The 20,000-nt window shown below is 43.1% G+C and overlaps 1 protein-coding gene across 4 annotated transcripts in view; it reads right to left on the minus strand.

The window, feature by feature from the left end:
• chd1l (chromodomain helicase DNA binding protein 1-like) overlaps positions 1-20,000 on the minus strand; it is a 190,846-nt gene that overhangs the window by 104,430 nt on the left and 66,416 nt on the right. For all 4 annotated transcript variants that reach the window (XM_060920141.1, XM_060920140.1, XM_060920139.1 and 1 more), the window contains exon 17: positions 3,967-4,130. In XM_060920141.1, the coding sequence (XP_060776124.1) occupies positions 3,967-4,130 (164 nt within the window). The remainder of the gene's footprint in view (positions 1-3,966; positions 4,131-20,000) is intronic.

Below are 20,000 nucleotides of genomic sequence, written 5' to 3' on the forward strand. Positions count from 1 at the left end.
CGGGACTGAAAATCATAATTCTTTGCGGGAGCGGGACTGAAAATTCTGTCCCGCGCAGACCTCTACCTAGCGGTCTGCGCGGGACAGAATTTTCAGTCCCGCTCCCGCATTGTGCAGTCCCGCCCGCTCCCGCAAAGAATTATGATTTTCAGTCTCACTCCCGTCCGCAAATCCCGCATGATGCAGACGTTCGCGTTTTTCTCACGAAAGTTCTTGTCATTGGCTTGGGGAATTAAACATGCTGAGCTTACCTGAGCTCTCCACTGACCGATTCTTCATTTATTGTAAGTTTATTGTTTAGACTCTGACATTCTGCTGACACGTTCCAAGTTGAGCGCTGCATGCGCTCATGATTGACAGCTCTCGCTTTGATTGACAGCTCTCGCTTTGCGCACTCGCGCTCCCACTTCCGAGTCTGTGGCGTTATGATTCCAACCGCGATTTCATTCTCCTCTCATATGAAATGCTGCGTAACCACAACCAGCTCCTCAGATTATACACTGTCTATTTCTCGCTTTAAATTGAACAATCTGTGCGATACACAGTCCTTTTTAATACTAGTTAATTCTTTTTAATACTTTTTAAAATACTTTGGACTAATACTCTTGACTTTTTAACGGTAAATGTACCGCTTTTTAAAGCAGCACTTACTTCTGAAGCACTGTGAGCTTCACTAGAGGAGCTCTGCTCTTCTGCCATGATCGGAGATCTCAAACACGGAAGAGCGGAAAGGAATCGGAAACGTACGCGAGATTAGACCACATCCGCAAATTTAGGCATCTTAAAATGTTTTTATTAATGCCAAATAAAATATCCAGCACAAATTATATAGGATAGACATAAATTAATAATTTATAAATTTTATTTTAAACACGTTTTTAGTTAGCGGGACTGCAGCTTATCACCTCTCCCGCCCGCGCCCGCATTGTGCACTCCCCCTCCCGCCCGCGCCCGCAATGAGCTTTCAAAATTTGTCCCGCACCGCACTGCTTTGCGTCGGGTCCCGCGGGACTCCCGCGGCAGTGCAGGGCTCTACCTCTAACCACCGATAGATTAAAATTAAGCTTGTGCTACAACATCGAAACCCTCAAAGGGACCTTTGGCAAAAACATAAATGAACAAAAAGAACACACAACACAAACATGTGTACTAAAACCAATATCCTTTTCACATTTTTTTTTCTTGAAAGAAAAAGACATGGTGTCATGTTTTTTAGAGGAGTGAGGGTCAGCCATGATACAGCGCCCTGGAGCAAACTCTTCATGTGCATGTGACGTCATGCTTATTTTCCAAACCAGAAGATGCTAGTTCATGAAAGTCCCACTCACCGCCGATCAGCATAAATGGAAGACGGCAAAAAAAAGCAAACAAAAACAAAACCAAGCTCTTTAAATTCTTATCACACTGTGATACTCGGTGTAGATTCCAACCTGGACTCGCCTGCCGAGCTGCCGCGACCCTGACTCTTCCTGCTCTCTGGACCCACCTGGTCCATCCTGATGCTCTACTTCTGCTTACCTTCACATGAGAATCTCTGGTTTGTTCCTGAAACTGTGCTCTTACCACACAGACTCCCAGGTCTCCCTGACTGTTTTATATTTACAGCTAAAAACCTTTCGGCACGCCCCGAATTACATCACAGCTTTATAATCTCACTCAACGATCCTTCCTGATGTCGTCTCAGGGAGTTTTCCCTCACCACCATCTTCTCCACAGCTCGGTTCATGGTATAACTCAATGTCTGACGTAGGAACCGCTGTGCTGTTTTAAAGACGTACATCCTTAAAGAACTGAAGGCAAATTTTTTAATCATCAAAATTCTATTTCTCATTTTATTAAATATCGGAACGCATGTTTGATCGCTATTTTGTCGCTGCTATAGCAAGTTATGAGTGTTTGAAATACGCTCTGTAATATATCAGTCCATATGTCAAAGCGATGGCCGTAAACGAGATTCATTGAGACCTGTGCGAGACATCGTAGGACGGAAGTAAAACGTACAGCGGAAATCAAAGTGACCATCTGCTAACGTTCCCTGTGTCCGAAATCACTCACTTGTTCACTACTCCCTGTATAGGGAATTACTGTATAGAGGACTATAGAGGGCTACCGCATGACGTCACCGCGCCGCGAGATTTTGTTAAGCGCCATATTGGAAGACCAATTACACGTCTATGCAAGTACATACATTCATAAAACAAACTACACCTGAAATGTAGCCAGAGCCGGTTCTGCCCTAATCTGGACCCGGGTGCAACATCGCGCAACCCCCCCCCCCAAAAAAACACCAGTCTAAATCAGGACAACCATCACATAACTATAACTATAAACATTTTATATCAACTATTTTAACTAAATGGGCTATAATAAATAAGCCTGCAGGCAGCCACGGCGGGCTGCCTCAGAAAAGTAACCATTCAATGACACAACTGAAAGCCTGCAGCCACGGCGGGCTGCCTCAGAAAAGTAACCATTTGTCCTACCTTAAAACTCGTTTTGCATTTTCTGCCTCCTTTTTTGTATTTTCGACCCTCCGTTTATTTTCTTTCCTTTTCTGAAAACCCGATTTGTGTCCAGACATTTTGTTCTGCTACCAACGAACTAACTCGTCAGGTCTCGTCTCTCGAGCCCGCGATGATTCCCGTGGGAAGGGCAACAATTGATACATTTTTACAAACAACCAATAAACAGCCAATAGGGAGGTTGCAACGTTCAGTAATGCACTCAGTAATGCACTTATTCTCTGTCTCCTGGCAGAAAGCTCCTTGGTTTGCTTGTGTCTCAATCACAGCTGGTATTCTGTAGAAAGACTTCTTTTCACTTTTCCCATCAGCTTTGTTAGAACGCCCTAACACAGCACAAAAGTTTACCATTGTAGGTTTATGATGAATCAAGTGCCTCGTGGGTTTAAATTCCGCGCGCTGCCGTTATTTCCCCCTGATCACGAGTTTGTTGGTCTTCCGATATGGCGCAGGGCTTGTTTACTTCCGGTTTCCGGTGACGTCAGTGAAAAGGGTCTATACAGTGAGCTCATTGGTAAAATAAAAAAACGCTTCCGGACACTAGTCCGTCGTGCTTGTATTTACGTCATTACTGTCGCACAATTAAAACGTGCCAGATCAGTCGGCTGGTGGGTTTCAAAATAATAAATACACGCATGTACAGTGTTTTTGTGATAAATCCATATTATACTGAGCGCATTTCCCACATTAATCAATACAAAGTACCTGCAGCTTTCAGTTCTTTTAAATCAAGGCTGAACACTTTCTTCTTTGCCGCTGCCTTTTATTAAATCACATTTGAGACTTTTAATTTGATTTTTTTTTCAGCACGACTGCAATGCATGATGGGATATTTTTTGTTGGTTAGTGACCATCGTTGTACACTACTTTTCGTGATGCATTGTGGGATACTTTAAGTGCACTATATAGGGTGTAAATAATCCTCACTAAGGTTTCGGACAGCACTACAAAATGGCGTCCTCACTATATAGTGCCCTATATAGTGAGTAGGGAGCGATTTTGGACACAGGGGTTGTCAAAAGACACGCGCGCCCTCTTTCGAATGCTGACGTAATCAAGCCGGAAGTTTTGTTTGTTTTGATAGCAATCAGGAAAGTTTGAAAAAAGTAGGCAGGAATTGTCATTTCAACTCATTTTTGTGCAATACTTCGTTTGGAAAACAGTTTTCAAAATGGCGGCACTGACACCTGGCTGACACTTTACGTTTCGAAGTCTCGCACAAGTCTCGTGAAGATCGCGCGGATAAGCGACGCCTGCCGTGGACCAAATTCAACACGGCTAAAAACCGAATAGGCCGATAAGTATAATATTTAATTGCAATTAGTTGCCAATACGAGTCACGATATAAGGTTACTGAAACCAAAAACGTAATTGAATAACACGTTAATTAAGAAATAAAGCGAGTTTAAAAATGACTTCAGTTCCCCTTTAACCAGGTTCTTACTTCTTCTTGTACTTTTGCTCTTCGCGCTGTCTCTTCTCCTCTTCCTTCTTCTTGGCTCTTTTCACAGCACTCTCCTCTCTCTTCCGACGCCTTTCTTCCAGTTCAGACTCCGTCAGAGGCCTCTTTAGTCTTGACGGCGTTGCTAAATGTCCAGAGAACAAAACCTACAATGCGGCATAAAGTTAGCAGAAAGCACAGCTCCATTACTGTACACAAATCAAAGCACACTCTGATAATAGGGCGTAGATGGAACATTTTAGACACCGTTTTTCAAAGGGCTGTGCCTACTATATTATACAGCTAGTTGCAAAAGTTTATACCCCCTCCCCATGCTTTCTGTATGGAGAAAAGGGAATATACAGTGCTGTGCAAAAGTCTTAGGGACATGATGTAAAGAAATGCTGGAGACCAAAAATGTTTACAAAAAATAATGAAATGTTTCAACATTTAAAAAAAATTACTATAAACAGGAAGCCATAATAAATGAAACAAAGTCGACATTTGGTGTGAGACGACGCTTTGCTTTTAATATACACACACACACAGTGGGGCAAAAAAGTATTTAGTCAGTCACCAATTGTGCAAGTTCTCCCACTTAAAAAGATGAGAGAGGCCTGTAATTTTCATCATAGGTACACTTCAACTATGAGAGACAGAATGAGAAAAAAAAAATCCAGAAAATCACATTGATTTTTAAAGAATTTATTTGCAAATTATGGTGGAAAATAAGTATTTGGTCAATAACAAAAGTTCATCTCAATACTTTGTTATATACCCTTTGTTGGCAATGACAGAGGTCAAACGTTTTCTGTAAGTCTTCACAAGGTTTTCACACACTGTTGCTGGTATTTTGGCCCATTCCTCCATGCAGATCTCCTCTAGAGCAGTGATGTTTTGGGGCTGTCGCTGGGCAACACGGACTTTCAACTCCCTCCAAAGAATTTCTATGGGGTTGAGATCTGGAGACTGGCTAGGCCACTCCAGGACCTTGAAATGCTTCTTACGAAGCCACTCCTTCGTTGCCCGGGCGGTGTATTTGGGATCATTGTCATGCTGAAAGACCCAGCCACATTTCATCTTCAATGCCCTTGCTGATGGAAGGAGGTTTTCACTCAAAATCTCACGATACATGGCCCCATTCATTCTTTCCTTTACACGGATCAGTCGTCCTGGTCCCTTTGCAGAAAAACAGCCCCAAAGCATGATGTTTCCACCCCCATGCTTCACAGTAGGTATGGTGTTCTTTGGATGCAACTCGGCATTCTTTCTCCTCCAAACACGACAAGTTGAGTTTTTACCAAAAAGTTCTATTTTGGTTTCATCTGACCATATGACATTCTCCCAATCCTCTTCTGGATCATCCAAATGCTCTCTAGCAAACTTCAGATGGGCCTGGACATGTACTGGCTTAAGCAGGGGGACACGTCTGGCACTGCAGGATTTGAGTCCCTGGCGGCGTAGTGTGTTACTGATGGTAGCCTTTGTTACTTTGGTCCCAGCTCTCTGCAGGTCATTCACTAGGTCCCCCGTGTGGTTCTGGGATTTTTGCTCACCGTTCTTGTGATCATTTTGACCCCATGGGGTGAGATCTTGCGTGGAGCCCCAGATCGAGGGAGATCATCAGTGGTCTTGTATGTCTTCCATTTTCTAATAATTGCTCCCACAGTTGATTTCTTCACACCAAGCTGCTTACCTATTGCAGATTCAGTCTTCCCAGCCTGGTGCAGGTCTACAATTTTGTTTCTGGTGTCCTTTGACAGCTCTTTGGTCTTGGCCATAGTGGAGTTTGGAGTGTGACTGTTTGAGGTTGTGGACAGGTGTCTTTTATACTGATAACGAGTTCAAACAGGTGCCATCAATACAGGTAACGAGTGGAGGACAGAGGAGCCTCTTAAAGAAGTTGTTACAGGTCTGTGAGAGCCAGAAATCTTGCTTGTTTGTAGGTGACCAAATACTTATTTTACCGAGGAATTTACCAATTAATTCATTAAAAATTCTACAATGTGATTTCCTGGATTCTTTCCCCCCATTCTGTCTCTCATAGTTGAAGTGTACCTATGATGAAAATTACAGGCCTCTCTCATCTCTTTAAGTGGGAGAACTTGCACAATTGGTGGCTGACTAAATACTTTTTTGCCCCACTGTATGTTGTCTATGTTCTATTGTGAATACAATATCAGTTTTTGAGATTTGTAAATTACTGCATTCCGTTTTCATTTACAATTTGTACTTTGTCCCAACTTTTTTGGAATCAGGGTTGTGTGTTTCATAAATACATTCAGTCTGTAAACAGGAAGTCGATGTGTGACAGACCTGAAAACGGTATACATGGTATAGAACCCCAAGCCGAAGCTCAGTACCAAATATCAAGAAGTTGCGATTCGTAGTTGCTGAGAAAAGTGTTACGAAAATTTTGTAAATTCACCCTACATGTTTTGTAAATACATTCAGTTGGTAAACAGGAAGTCGATGCGCAACAAACCTGAAAATGATATACATGGTATAGAACCCCAAGCTGAAGTCTGGCACCAAGTACCAAGTGGCTATGATTTGTGGTTGCTGAGAAAAACGGTGTTTCAGACAGACAGAGATACAGATAGACAGAGGTAAATAAACCAGGGCGGGGGTATAAAAAACAAAACAAAAAAAAAGAACGTTTGGAACTCTAAAACGTTTTTGTAATGTGACTCGATAATGAATGCAGAAGTCATAAAATAGAAATTTATCACAAAGTTTGTATGAAGAAAAAAAATAGGATGCCTTAAACTTTTGCACAGCACTGTATACGTGTAAATTTTCATTTATCTGTAATGTAAGAGAATTCTAGGACATTAAATGTGTAATTTGGGTAGCGTGCTGGAATTAATCAACAATCCAAAAACATGTAGAAAAATGAAAAGATACAGTATTATGAATCTTGGTTATAACATTGGACACTGAGATCGTGGAGGAGTACAAATACCTGGGTGTTCACCTCAACAACAAACTGGACTGGACTAACAACACAGATGCCCTGTACAAGAAGGGCCAAAGTCGTCTCCACCTCTTGAGAAGACTGAGGTCTTTTGGTGTGTGCAGGACACTGCTTAGGACTTTTTATGACTCTGTGGTAGCATCAGTGATTTTCTACGCTGTGGTCTGCTGGGGCTGTGGAAGTTCAGAGAGGGACAGGAAGAAACTTAATAAACTGGTCAGAAGGGCTGGCTCAGTCTTGGACTGTCCTCTGGACTCCATTGAGGTGGTGGGTGAGAGGAGGATGTTAGCCAAGCTGACCTCAATCATGGATAACCCCTCTCACCCCCTACATGAGGCTGTGGGGGCTTTAAGCAGCTCGTTTAGTAGTAGACTGCTACACCAACGGTGTAAGAAGGAGAGATACCGCAGGTCATTCATACCTGCTGCTGTCAGACTGTATAACACCAACAACTTGTAATGTAGCACCAATAACCTGTCTGTCGTTATATTTGCACTACTTCACCACTACTACCTCTGCCATCTCTCACCGATGCAATTATTATGTGCAATAATATAGGTCTTAAACTATTTTTTATACATCATCTCATTATCTCTAGCCACTTTATCCTTCTACAGGGTCGCAGGCAAGCTGGAGCCTATCCCAGCCGACTATGGGCGAAAGGCGGGGTACACCCTGGACAAGTCGCCAGGTCATCACAGGGCTGACACATAGACACAGACAACCATTCACACTCACATTCACACCTACGCTCAATTTAGAGTCACCAGTTAACCTAACCTGCATGTCTCTGGACTGTGGGGGAAACTGGAGCACCCGGAGGAAACCCACGCGGACACGGGGAGAACATGCAAACTCCACACAGAAAGGCCCTCGCCGGCCACGGGGCTCGAACCCGGACCTTCTTGCTGTGAGGTGACAGCACTTACCACTTCACCACCGTGCCACCATATATTAGTGCTGTCAAGCGATTAAAATATTTAATCGCGATTAATGTCGCGTCTGTCATAGTTAACTCGCGATTAATCGCAATTTAATCGCACATTTTTGTCACATGAAAAACCATGTAATTCTCTTATCAGCATAAAAAAGTGAATGGGCTTGCTCACCGTTCGAACTACGGGGGTACTCGGGGGATCCGAGATCCCCTGAAACAGACATGAGATCCCTTGAAAACATGATTTGGGAAATGTTGGGGGGTCTCTAAAATATTGGCAAAATTATGTTTATTGACATAGCAATCGTGTGTAACGGGAAGCATTTGCATATCCGAAGTGAGCGTGCGATGGAGAGCCACGCTCTGAGACAAGCGCAAGCACCCCCCCCCAAGGGGAAAAAAGGACCCCCCGAAAATATCGGCATAGTTCGAACACTGGTTGTACCAATGGTTTTTTTTTTTTATTGCAGAGCATAACACGTCTTGTCACAGCCACTGCAAAGTCGGGCTGGAGCCGCCGATGGGAAAACGAAACCTAAGCCGAGCACCGTGGCTCTTCGGGGGAGGGCAGAGGACTCTGGCTGTGCGGGGCGTGGCATTACAGTCTAGCTGCTATCGTTTTTCTAAGCAAAGTCTCTGTTCCAAGTTCCTGGCAGTTTCAAAAGCTTATGAAAAACCTACATCATGTCACAGAGCGTTAATCTCGCAATAAAAAAATTATCGCCGTTAAAATTGAGTCAAGTTAACGCGTTAATAACACGACATTTTTGACAGCACTAATATATATATAATTTATGTATATGTGTGTGTGCTGGCCATGCGACTTATACTCCGGTGCGACGTATATATACATGTTGCACTTTTAAAAATAACTCCTTCCAAGATGAATTTTATTCTTCGTCTCTGATGTTATGGTGTTAATGGTCTGAATAACGTTTAACGTTTTTATCTGATATGACGTTAACTGGCAGGCGCACTTTCTGCCTGTTTTTTTTCTCTGAGCGGTTGTTGTTGTTTTTTTTCACTAGACGGTTGTTTTTACTACCGTACCTGTCTTTGGAGATGATATACCTATAGCCTACTTGGCCTCTGATTTGATGAAATAAAATTTGACAAAAATGAAGAATGACACTCCTCGATGATGACTACAGCTTTAATAACACAGATGAAAGAGCCATGGGGCGATAATAAGCCCTACCGGTAAAAATATTCTAAAAGCAAACTGATTAATGCATCAGTAATAGGCTACTAATATTAGTTATAATAATAATATAGGCTATTAGTAATAACGATAGTGATAGTATTAAAGATAGTAGTAGATATTTAAAATAATCAGACTAGGCTACTTACAGGGCAAAGGGCGCGTTATCACTGCTCAGCTGTTCGTTTATTAAATAAACAATGCAGTCGCGCAGTAACCACGCGCCGCTTATCAGACAGAATCACAGATTCTATGGATAGAATAACCCTTCAAAAAAGTGCGACTTGTAGTCCGGTGCGACGTATATATGCTTTTTTCGTCTTCATAATGCATTTTTTGGCTGATGCGACTTAAACTCCGGAGCGACGTATAGTCCGGAAAATACGGTATATACACAGTGTCTACCTGTAATGTGCAATTTTTTCCGAGCCTCTCAATAAGGCAATTTTTCTATACTTTTTCACGGTAGATAATGCAAATAGCCCTCTGTATTTAATCCTTCGTTTGTCTAACTTTTATTTCAGTTTTATTTGTTATCTGTTTGACATTTTCTTGCAACTGTAACACGTGAATTTCCCCGATGTGGGATGAATAAAGTGAATCTAATCTAACACTAGATATTTTAAAAAATATATCTGCACACACCTTTTCAAACTGCAGGGTTTTGATGTAAAAAAAATCTAAATAATTCATTTTTAATGTGATATTTCAACCAAGAAAATTCAAGTCATCATCATCTTCCTCCTTAAGGCCAATTTATGCTGACAACGCAGTCCTCGCAGACGGCGTCGCAGATAGTGTCTGCGTAGCCCCCCCACCTTCGCAGACGCTCTGCGCGCACCTCCCAAAAATTGTGACCACCGCAGAAGCCTCGCAGACAAGAGGGCTCTGATTGGTCCACTCTACATCCGCTGTACACGCACTTCCGCTTCCCTACTTTCCCGGTTTGGTTTGTTTTCACTACTGCCATTTTTAAAAACACGAGCGAAGATGGAGCAGCACGAAGAGCGGTTGATCGAGGAAGTGAGGAAGTACGTACATCTATACGACTCCAGTTCTAGTCATTATAAGTAACCGGAGGATAAACACTCCACTAACCACACCCACCAACTACTCCTAGCGATTTCGCGACTTCGCGCCCCCTTGCGTTGTGGTGGTGAATAACATCGCGCACGCTTATTACTCCCCGCTCAACGATAAATTACAACTGTCTGCGAAAAGCTATCTGCGAAAGCCTTGTCGCAAGAGCATGCAGAGGCCTTTATCCAGCACTGTTGGCAGGTCGGGGTCCATGAGGACCCTATCGATCCACGTCATATTAACTGGAGCATAGTTTTAAACTGGATGCCCTTCCTGCCACAACCCTCCCATTTCTGGGCTCAGGAAACAACCATTCTCTCTCACACACACACACACACACACTTATGGGCAATTTAGAATAGCCAGTTCACCTAACTTTGAACTGTGGGGGAAACCGGAGCACCCAGAGGAAACCCACGCAGACATGGGGAGAACATGCAAACTCCGCACAGAAAGGCCCTCGCCGGCCACGGGGCTCAAACTCAGAACCTTCTTGCTGTGAGGCGACAGTGCTAACCATTGCACCACCATGCCACCCTTCAGCCAAGAAAATTCAAGTGAAAAATAACAGTATTTTAAGGAAACAGTAACAAGAAAAGACTAACTGGGTTGCATAATTATGCACACCCTTGTATAACGATTCTGGGGCTCTGATTAACCCCAAATAAGGATCAGCTGTTTCTGTGGAATTTTCTTGACATTGTCTCAGTTTTGTCCGTATGCTGAAGCTATGGTTCACAAAGAGTTTAAAAAGCAAGTACGGGATCTTACAGTCAAACGGTATCGAAGAACAGAGAGGGAGAAAATAATTTCTAAAACATTAGATCACCACATCAGAATATACATGAAAGTCTTCCGGATTTACCCGGAAATCTGGATATTTGACAAAACTCTTGAAAATCTCCGGTTTTCCGAATGGAGAAATTTATTTTTCGGATTTTTCGCATTCCTAGACGCAGCGTAATACTTCGTATCGTCCTTGCATGGGCGCAGTTCTTAAATAGCCCAAACATAGTTCATTGATTAAAGACAGGTGTTCTTTGTTAAAGGATATGGATTTTTTTCTGGGTATAATTATGTATAAAGGACATAAGAAATGCCATCTAAATCACTGCAGGGCGTCAAAAATGTGAAAATCATCACATTATTCAACTTTTTTATACATCAGCGTAAAACAAGGATTCGTTAATTAGCTAAGCGGTCACGTGACCCGTGACGTCACAAAAACTTTCCAAGGAGCCAGCGCTTGGGAATCTAATGTAAACAGGTTACCGAAATGGACACCATCGACAGTGGCATTCCCGATGTTTCACAGAGATGTGAAGTTAGACCCTATCAATTCGAACCGATAGCTGGAAATTCACATGAACATGGATCTTGTCTTTACTCTGACGGATCAGATGATTCTGAGAGTGAGAGTTCATTCAGCCCTCATGAAACTGAAAGTGGTCGGCTCGATAACACTTCCTGGTAAGTTAAAAACAATTCTGCTCAAAGGCTAATGATCTGTTGAAAGAAGTATTATTTTTGTATCATACATTGAAAGTTCATCATAGATCTAGCTAAAGTCCGTTGCAAGCTAGTTTTTTTTTTTGCTGATATTTTTCGAGATTGATTGAGATACAATGCTTCCAGAGTCCGAGATGAAAACATTCAAAATGGCGAAACGAGTCAGAATTATGATAAATCAATAATTGATACACCCAAAATTATAATACTAATCCTTACCGCATGAGGCCCATGGTAAAACCACACTTCCAGGAGGGGCTGCCGTCTGCCTCCCAAGCCGGCCGAGAGCGCTCCTCGTCGGGCACGGCCAGGCGGGCGAATGCCCTGGTCCATCCGCCCTGTCTAAAAAAATAATGGTACAACTCCGAGTGAAGGTATCAATGCGCTGCCGAAGCGCGCAGAAGGTGTTAGTACGCCTGTCATTATAGTGCGGACTTTCCATAGCATAGAAAATCGCCACGTTTCAATTTATGTAACTGAACTTTGTTTCATGTCACTGGTCATATAAACCTATGTAAACAGGAAAAACGCGGAAGAGTTTGGTCGCATCTAACTACAGCCCCAAAAAATACCATTGGCCATGCTGAACCTAGCCACATTGCTAACAGGAGTGACAGCACGTCTGACTGACTGGGAGGTCGCAATACACCATGATGTTCAATGTACGTTAAACACTCTAAAAACAAAACAATTTTCTTGTCATCCAAGACACAAAAACTATTTTGTCGCATTCGTCATCATCACGATTCACACTTCTCCATATTCATCTACCCGCTTGTGCTGTACCCGAAAGTTTTTGTGACGTATGATCACGTGACAGCAGCTCTTCCGGTTGTAAAATATGCATATCGGAGCTCGAGCAGAAATGCCATATAAACATCACGAATATAACGATTTTGCTGAATTTAACAGATAATTTTGTATTTGTTGATGCAATTATTTCATATTTTTAATGGAAAGAAACTGATATAGCGTGCATTTATGTTTCATGTCCCATGTCCTTTAACAGCGCACGTGCCGGAGCTCAATAAGCACGCGCGCCCAAGACGCACCTTCAGGTGCACGAGCTAAAGCGCGCATGACTGACACCGTTCTGCGCAAGCGCAACACAATCGCGCTAGAAAGCGTGTTCAAGCTGCCAGTGTAGCTGCAGTCTTTTTAGTTGCGAATTACGAGTATTTCCTCTTGTATTAATAATTCGCCATGTCAAAACAAGCAAAACTTTCCTCCTTCTTTCGACGTGAAGAGAGGTAAGCAATTTATTATATATTTTTTTCCATCAAAGTTGCATTTTGTGGCTTCGAAGTTAAGTTTTAGTGCTGTTTCTAGATCACAACATCAAGAAAACGTGGAAGAAACAGCAATAATGGAAGAGCCGGTTTCTAAGCTGCCTAAAACTAGCAATGGTAATTTATTTTTTGTTAAATAATGCACTCAGGCTGCCAGTCAGTGTGTGACACACACACACACACACACACACACACACACACACACCCTGAAAAATCCTAGCTACGCCCCTGATTTACATGAGAAATTTGGTATTCATTGGTGTGTTTAAATTTACAGACAATGGAGCACTTGCATGTGACGTCACAGCCGATCCAGATTGTGACAGACGCCATCTTGTCGGTCAAACGCCATATTTCCGCCTTCTACTTCTGGTTCTATTTCTGCTTTTACATCTACCTTTTCTTCTGGAAAACCCTACTATATACAATTCTACTACAACGGCTGCGGCTACAAGCTCTCCCTACCTGTGCGCGTTTTTTATGTTTTTTGTGTGTATTTTTGCGTGTTGTTCGTCTGTACCGGACTTCAATATCCACTACAGCCGTATGGACTTACTGGACATTGGTTTCCAGCAGAAAATGATGGTTTGTAGCAATTTCCATCGCATGCACAACATTCAGGACGAGAAAAAAAAAAACATTCCGGACGAGATAGCGAGACCAGCCGGGTCTCCGTGGATTGTTATCGGAAACAAAGCGAAGGAGGCGGCGCCGGGAGCCGAAGCAAAAGCGAGGCTGCAGAGCCGGCCTGTTGACTAAGCTCAGAAAACAGTTACTCAAATCTCCACTGCCAAGCCTCTACCTCTCCAACGCCAGATCCAGGTAAACAAGACGGATGATTTGGAATTACAGCTGGAATTACCTTATTCTATTCTATAATCGGCTGGTCAGTGCTATACTCAATACTTAAGTGACTTACCCATCCAATGAGGATTCTTGTTTACAAGATGCCACATCTGAGTCGCTGACAAATCCTGAATTTCTGTAGAGATAACTGTCCAGAGATTTATAAGCACGCAGTGCTTCACCACTGAACAGCGAGGGAAAGTTAATGAGGTAATTATACACGTCCGGGTATTCCGCTGGCAGTTCAAAATCCGGTTGTGAAAACTCCGTCCGGTAAGCCATAAGGGTCACAAATCTGTAGATCGTTTATTTTAGACATATATCTAGTTATCTGTTCATTAGAAAAATGAGCCGTGTAGTCCGTCGGTTGAAATTGATCCATTCTGTACACGAGTGCAGCAGTATTCAGCGGTGTTTTTGACCGACAAGATGGCGGTTGTGTACTTTCCGGTCACGTGACTGCAAGATCTCTATACGAACTACTGTAAACAATTGGCTTCAACTCACATGAATATGAATTGGAAATGTTTAGTCCACTTTAGCTTCTGCAAACGCACAACTCTACTAAAAGATTGATAAACGAGGCTCAACGTCCCCAACACTGAAACCTGAAAGCTTTAGAAACTCTAACAGACCTTTACTTTTTAACAGCACTGTTTTGGGATTTTGCTGAGTTTACCTTCAACTGTCTGATTTTTTGCAAAGTAATGAACTGTGTAGCAGGAAAATCACCGCGTTTTCTAAATGCACTCCTGAAAATTACTCATTAACTAGGGGAATTAAATTTGATCTTTTTGACATGTTCATCATTAATGTACATGAAAGAAAAAGGCTTAAAAATTATAACTTGTTTTAGTGAAAATAAGTACTAAAATGCACTAGAATGCAGGGTTTTGCATGTTATGTTATTAAAATTTTTTCAGGGGACGTCCCCCCCATCTTAGCTTGACTTTCAGAAGTTCAGGATTTTTTTTTCTTTGCTCCACTTTCATCTTTAATTAGAAGAACAGGACATCCCTCAAAGTTGACAAAAGGACAAGAAAAATGATCAGGGAAGCAGCTGAGAGACCTACAGCAGGAAGATCTGGTGAGTACTGCTCACTCTTTTCAAGTGAGAACAATCGCTCATATTCTTCACAGGGTAGGGTGGCTAAACTGAAGCCCTTTCTCATAGGGAAAAAAGAAACATCCAAGCCCACCTAACCCCAAACCATGTCGCAAAATGTCTCAAGTTCTGATGAGACCAAGGTAGAACTTTTTGAACATAATTCTAAAAGATATCTTCAGCTCATCACCCAAAGAACATCATATCCATGGTGAAGCACGGTGGCGGCAGCATCATGCTATCGGGCTGCTTCTCTTCAGCTGAAACTGGTGCACTAGTCAAGAGCATGAGCAGCTCCAAATATCAATCTATTTTTCCACAAAACCTGCAGTCCTCTGTTCGACAGCTGAAGGAGGAAGAAGATTTTCGCCTTGTAGCATGATAACGATAAAAATCCAAACCACAAATCCAAGTCAACAAACGAAGAGCTTCAAATGAAGATGATCAACGTTTTGGAATGGTCCAGTGAAAGTACAGATCTACATCCTATTGAAAAGCTGTGGAATGACTTGAAGATGGCTGTGCATGCAAATGTGATAAATCTAGAGCATTTTGGTGATGAAGATTGGAATAAAATGACCAAATAAAGATACAACCCCGATTCCAAAAAAGTTGGGACAAAGTACAAATTGTAAATAAAAACGGAATGCAGTAATTTACAAATCTCAAAAACTAATATTGTATTCACAATAGAACATAGACAACATATCAAATGTCGAAAGTGAGACATTTTGAAATTTCATGCCAAATATTGGCTCATTTGAAATTTCATGACAGCAACACATCTCAAAAAAGTTGGGACGGGCAATAAGAGGCTGGAAAAGTTAAAGGTACAAAAAAGGAACAGCTGGAGGACCAAATTGCAACTCATTAGGTCAATTGGCAATAGGTCATTAACATGACTGGGTATAAAAAGAGCATCTTGGAGTGGCAGCGGCTCTCAGAAGTAAAGATGGGAAGAGGATCACCAATCCCCCTAATTCTGCGCCGACAAATAGTGGAGCAATATCAGAAAGGAGTTCGACAGTGTAAAATTGCAAAGAGTTTGAACATATCATCATCTACAGTGCATAATATCATCAAAAGATTCAGAGAATCTGGAAGAATCTCTGTGCGCAAGGGTCAAGGCCGGAAAACCATACTGGGTGCCCGTGATCTTCGGGCCCTTAGACGGCACTGCATCACATACAGGCATGCTTCTGTATTGGAAATCACAAAATGGGCTCAGGAATATTTCCAGAGAACATTATCTGTGAACACAATTCACCGTGCCATCCGCCGTTGCCAGCTAAAACTCTATAGTTCAAAGAAGAAGCCGTATCTAAACACGATCCAGGAGCGCAGACGTCTTCTCTGGGCCAAGGCTCATTTAAAATGGACTGTGGCAAAGTGGAAAACTGTTCTGTGGTCAGACGAATCAAAATTTGAAGTTCTTTATGGAAATCAGGGACGCCGCGTCATTCGGACTAAAGAAGAGAAGGACGACCCAAGTTGTCATCAGCGCTCAGTTCAGAAGCCTGCATCTCTGATGGTATGGGGTTGCATTAGTGCGTGTGGCATGGGCAGCTTACATATCAGGAAAGACACCATCAATGCTGAAAGGTATATCCAGGTTCTAGAGCAACATACGCTCCCATCCAGACGACGTCTCTTTCAGGGAAGACCTTGCATTTTCCAACATGACAATGCCAAACCACATACTGCATCAATTACAGCATCATGGCTGCGTAGAAGAAGGGTCCGGGTACTGAACTGGCCAGCCTGCAGTCCAGATCTTTCACCCATAGAAAACATTTGGCGCATCATAAAACGGAAGATACGACAAAAAAGACCTAAGACAGTTGAGCAACTAGAATCCTACATTAGACAAGAATGGGTTAACATTCCTATCCCTAAACTTGAGCAACTTGTCTCCTCAGTCCCCAGACGTTTACAGACTGTTGTAAAGAGAAAAGGGGATGTCTCACAGTGGTAAACATGGCCTTGTCCCAACTTTTTTGAGATGTGTTGTTGTCATGAAATTTAAAATCACCTCATTTTTCTCTTTAAATGATACATTTTCTCAGTTTAAACATTTGATATGTCATCTATGTTCTATTCTGAATAAAATATGGAATTTTGAAACTTCCACATCATTGCATTCCGTTTTTATTTACAATTTGTACTTTGTCCCAACTTTTTTGGAATCGGGGTTGTACACCGAGTCGGTAGACTCTTACCCTAAAAACAATGATTGCTGTATTATAAGCTAAAGTAATATTCCTTGTTTTAACAAAGTATTAGTTAAGGGGTGTGCATACTTATGCAACCAGGTTCCTCCACCCCAAACCACTTAAATTCTGTTGGTTACTCTATCACTTTAAATGTAGATAAAGTTCTGGCATGCTTTATCTTGGTTTCATTTTTCAACATCACAAAAAAACTGCCATTTTAACAGGGGTGAGTAAACTTTTTACATCAACCATTACAAGTATCAGTAACCGTTATAAGATGTTTATCCTGATTTAATCTCTCTCTTTATCTCGGCTTAGTGAACATTGAGGTCATGCACCAACAGAATGCTGTTGACTTTAGGTATCAAATGGTTGGTTGATGCGTCTAGTGTGTTGGTGAAGTGTGCATGTGAATTGTGCTTGTGCTTGTCACGTCTCGCTTTCAGCCCTCACCGCTGACGAGCAACACTGCTTGCTGCACCGCGAAAAGGCAAGCAGAGTGCGTAAGTCTTGCCCTGTCAGTATATTAGCCTCTCACCAGCAATGTCCTATGTTAATGGCTCCTCGCGCCGATACCTGGTAACAGTGACCTATCGGACACTGGCTGTACTACAGGGACAAGGGGAGGAAGTCTGGCCCCCTTGATGTGCGGCATGCATGGCCCATCTCTATGGTGGAACGCCCTGGTGCACACAAACCAAACCCCCAGATATGGGCAAATAGCACCACTGCCTTGTGGTTGTCACGGGGGTGAACAAGGCTAAGGGAGACAACCCCGACAGAAAAATTCAGAGTGGAGCCCCGAAGGCGGATGGTCATCGCACTGCGTCACCATCCGGCCACTCCTGCAGCTGTGCTGGCACCAACCGTATCGGCTTGTCCTTTCCGTTGGAGACTGCCAGCAAAGCCGAGAGGGGGATCCTGACGACTGGGCATCCAAGGATCTCCACATCATCGCCCAGGCCTGCGCCCTGGAGAGGGCACTCCAGTGCCGCTACCAGCGGCAGCAACAACACGGGAAGACAGCAGTTATGAGTTCAAAGCCTAGAGCGGATTGGCGTAAACTCACGGCGCTATGGGTTGTCTTCCGACGGTGGGAGGGATCATCGCGTCCCACTGGCCAGCTACCGCCCGCCTCAAGCTGGGCAGCCCCCAGCCAGTAAGGTGTTGGCCCGCCACAGTTCGCCCACTTCAATGGGTGCTTGGAGAGTAGGCCAAAAGCCGAAAGACGGACTGTAATCACTGCACCAAGCAAGAAAGAATTTCTTCGCAGACGATGCCGCCCTCACCGAGGAAACGCTACAGCAACTCATCACCCGCTTCGCAGACGCCTGTAATGAGTTCAGACTCACTATAAGCCTGAAGAAGACCAACACCATGGGCCAGGACGTCAGCAGAGCTCCCCACATCACCATCAGCAACCAAACCCTCGAAGTGGTGGATAGGTTCACCTATCTGGGCTCCACCATCTCCAGCAACCTCTCTCTCGATACCGAGCTGAGCGTGCGGATCGGCAAAGCAGTAACAGCAATGGCCCATCTTGCGAAGAGTCTGGGACAACACCATGCTCACAACCAACACCAAAATGAGAGTATATCAGGCCTGCGTGCTGAGCACACTCCTCTATGGAAGCGAAGCATGGACCCTCTACTCCCGCCAAGAACGCAGACTGAACGCCTTCCACATGTGCTGTCTCAGAAGACTTCTGGGCATCACCTGGCAGGACCGTGTCACCAACACCAAAGTGAGAGAGACCCGGTGGGGGGAGAGGAGGCTCCGATGACAGCGGAGACTGCAGTCAGCACCAACAGACACCCGACCAAGCAACTTCACCTGCAGCAACTGTAGCTGACCATGCGGCTCACGCATCAGCCTATACAGTCATACTAGGTGCTGCAACTCAATAACTGATGGATGACCCCTGGCGCAGATCACCACAATCTTTTGAGATTGAAGGAGCCAACAAGTGCAGGAAAACATTTGATATAAAATTACTAATTACTCCTGACAGACTCCTTAGGGCATAACAGTGACCCTACAGTGGCATGCAAAAGTTTGGGCACCCTTACTGAAAATGTATGTTACAGTGTATAGTTAAATGAGCAGAAGATGAACTGATCGCCAAAAGGCATAAAGGTAAAGATGATACATTTCTTTTCAACATTTTCTGCAAGACTTGTGTATTTTTTTTTTGTACAATTGGAGAGTGAAAAAAGAAAAGGAACACCATGTGAAAGTTTGGGCACCCCAATACATTTGAGTTCTCAGGTAACTTTTACCAAGGTTCCAGACCTTAATTAGCTTATTGAGCTGTGGCTTGTTCAAATTCTTCGTTAGGAAAGGTCAGATGATGCAGATTTCAAAGCTGTATAAATTCTCTGACTCCTCAAACTTGTCCCTAAACTCAACAGCCATGGGCTCCTCTAAGCAACTCCCTCGCATTCTGAATAATAAAATAATTGATGCTCACAAAGCAGGAGAAGGCTACAAGAACATAGCAAAGTGTTTTCAGGTAGCTGTTTCCTCAGATTGTAATGTTATTAAGAAATGGCAGTTAACAGAAACAGTGGAGATCAAGGTGAGGTCTGGAAGATGAAGAAAACTCTCTGAAAGAACTGCTCGTTGGATTGCTAGAAAGGCAAATAAAAACCCCTGTTTGACTGCAAAAGACCTTCAGAAAGATTTCGCAGACCCTGGAGTGGTGGTGCACTGTTCTACTATGCAGCGACACCTGAACAAATATGACCTTCATGGAAGAGTCACCAGAAGAAAACCGTTCCTGCGTCCTAGCCACAAAATTCAGCGTCTGAAGTTTGCAAATGAACATCTAAATAAGCCTGATGCATTTTGGAAACAAGTCCTGTGGACTGATGAAATCAA

Source organism: Neoarius graeffei, chromosome 4 (genome assembly GCF_027579695.1).
Source record: "Neoarius graeffei isolate fNeoGra1 chromosome 4, fNeoGra1.pri, whole genome shotgun sequence".
Classification (NCBI taxonomy): Eukaryota; Metazoa; Chordata; class Actinopteri; order Siluriformes; family Ariidae; genus Neoarius; species Neoarius graeffei.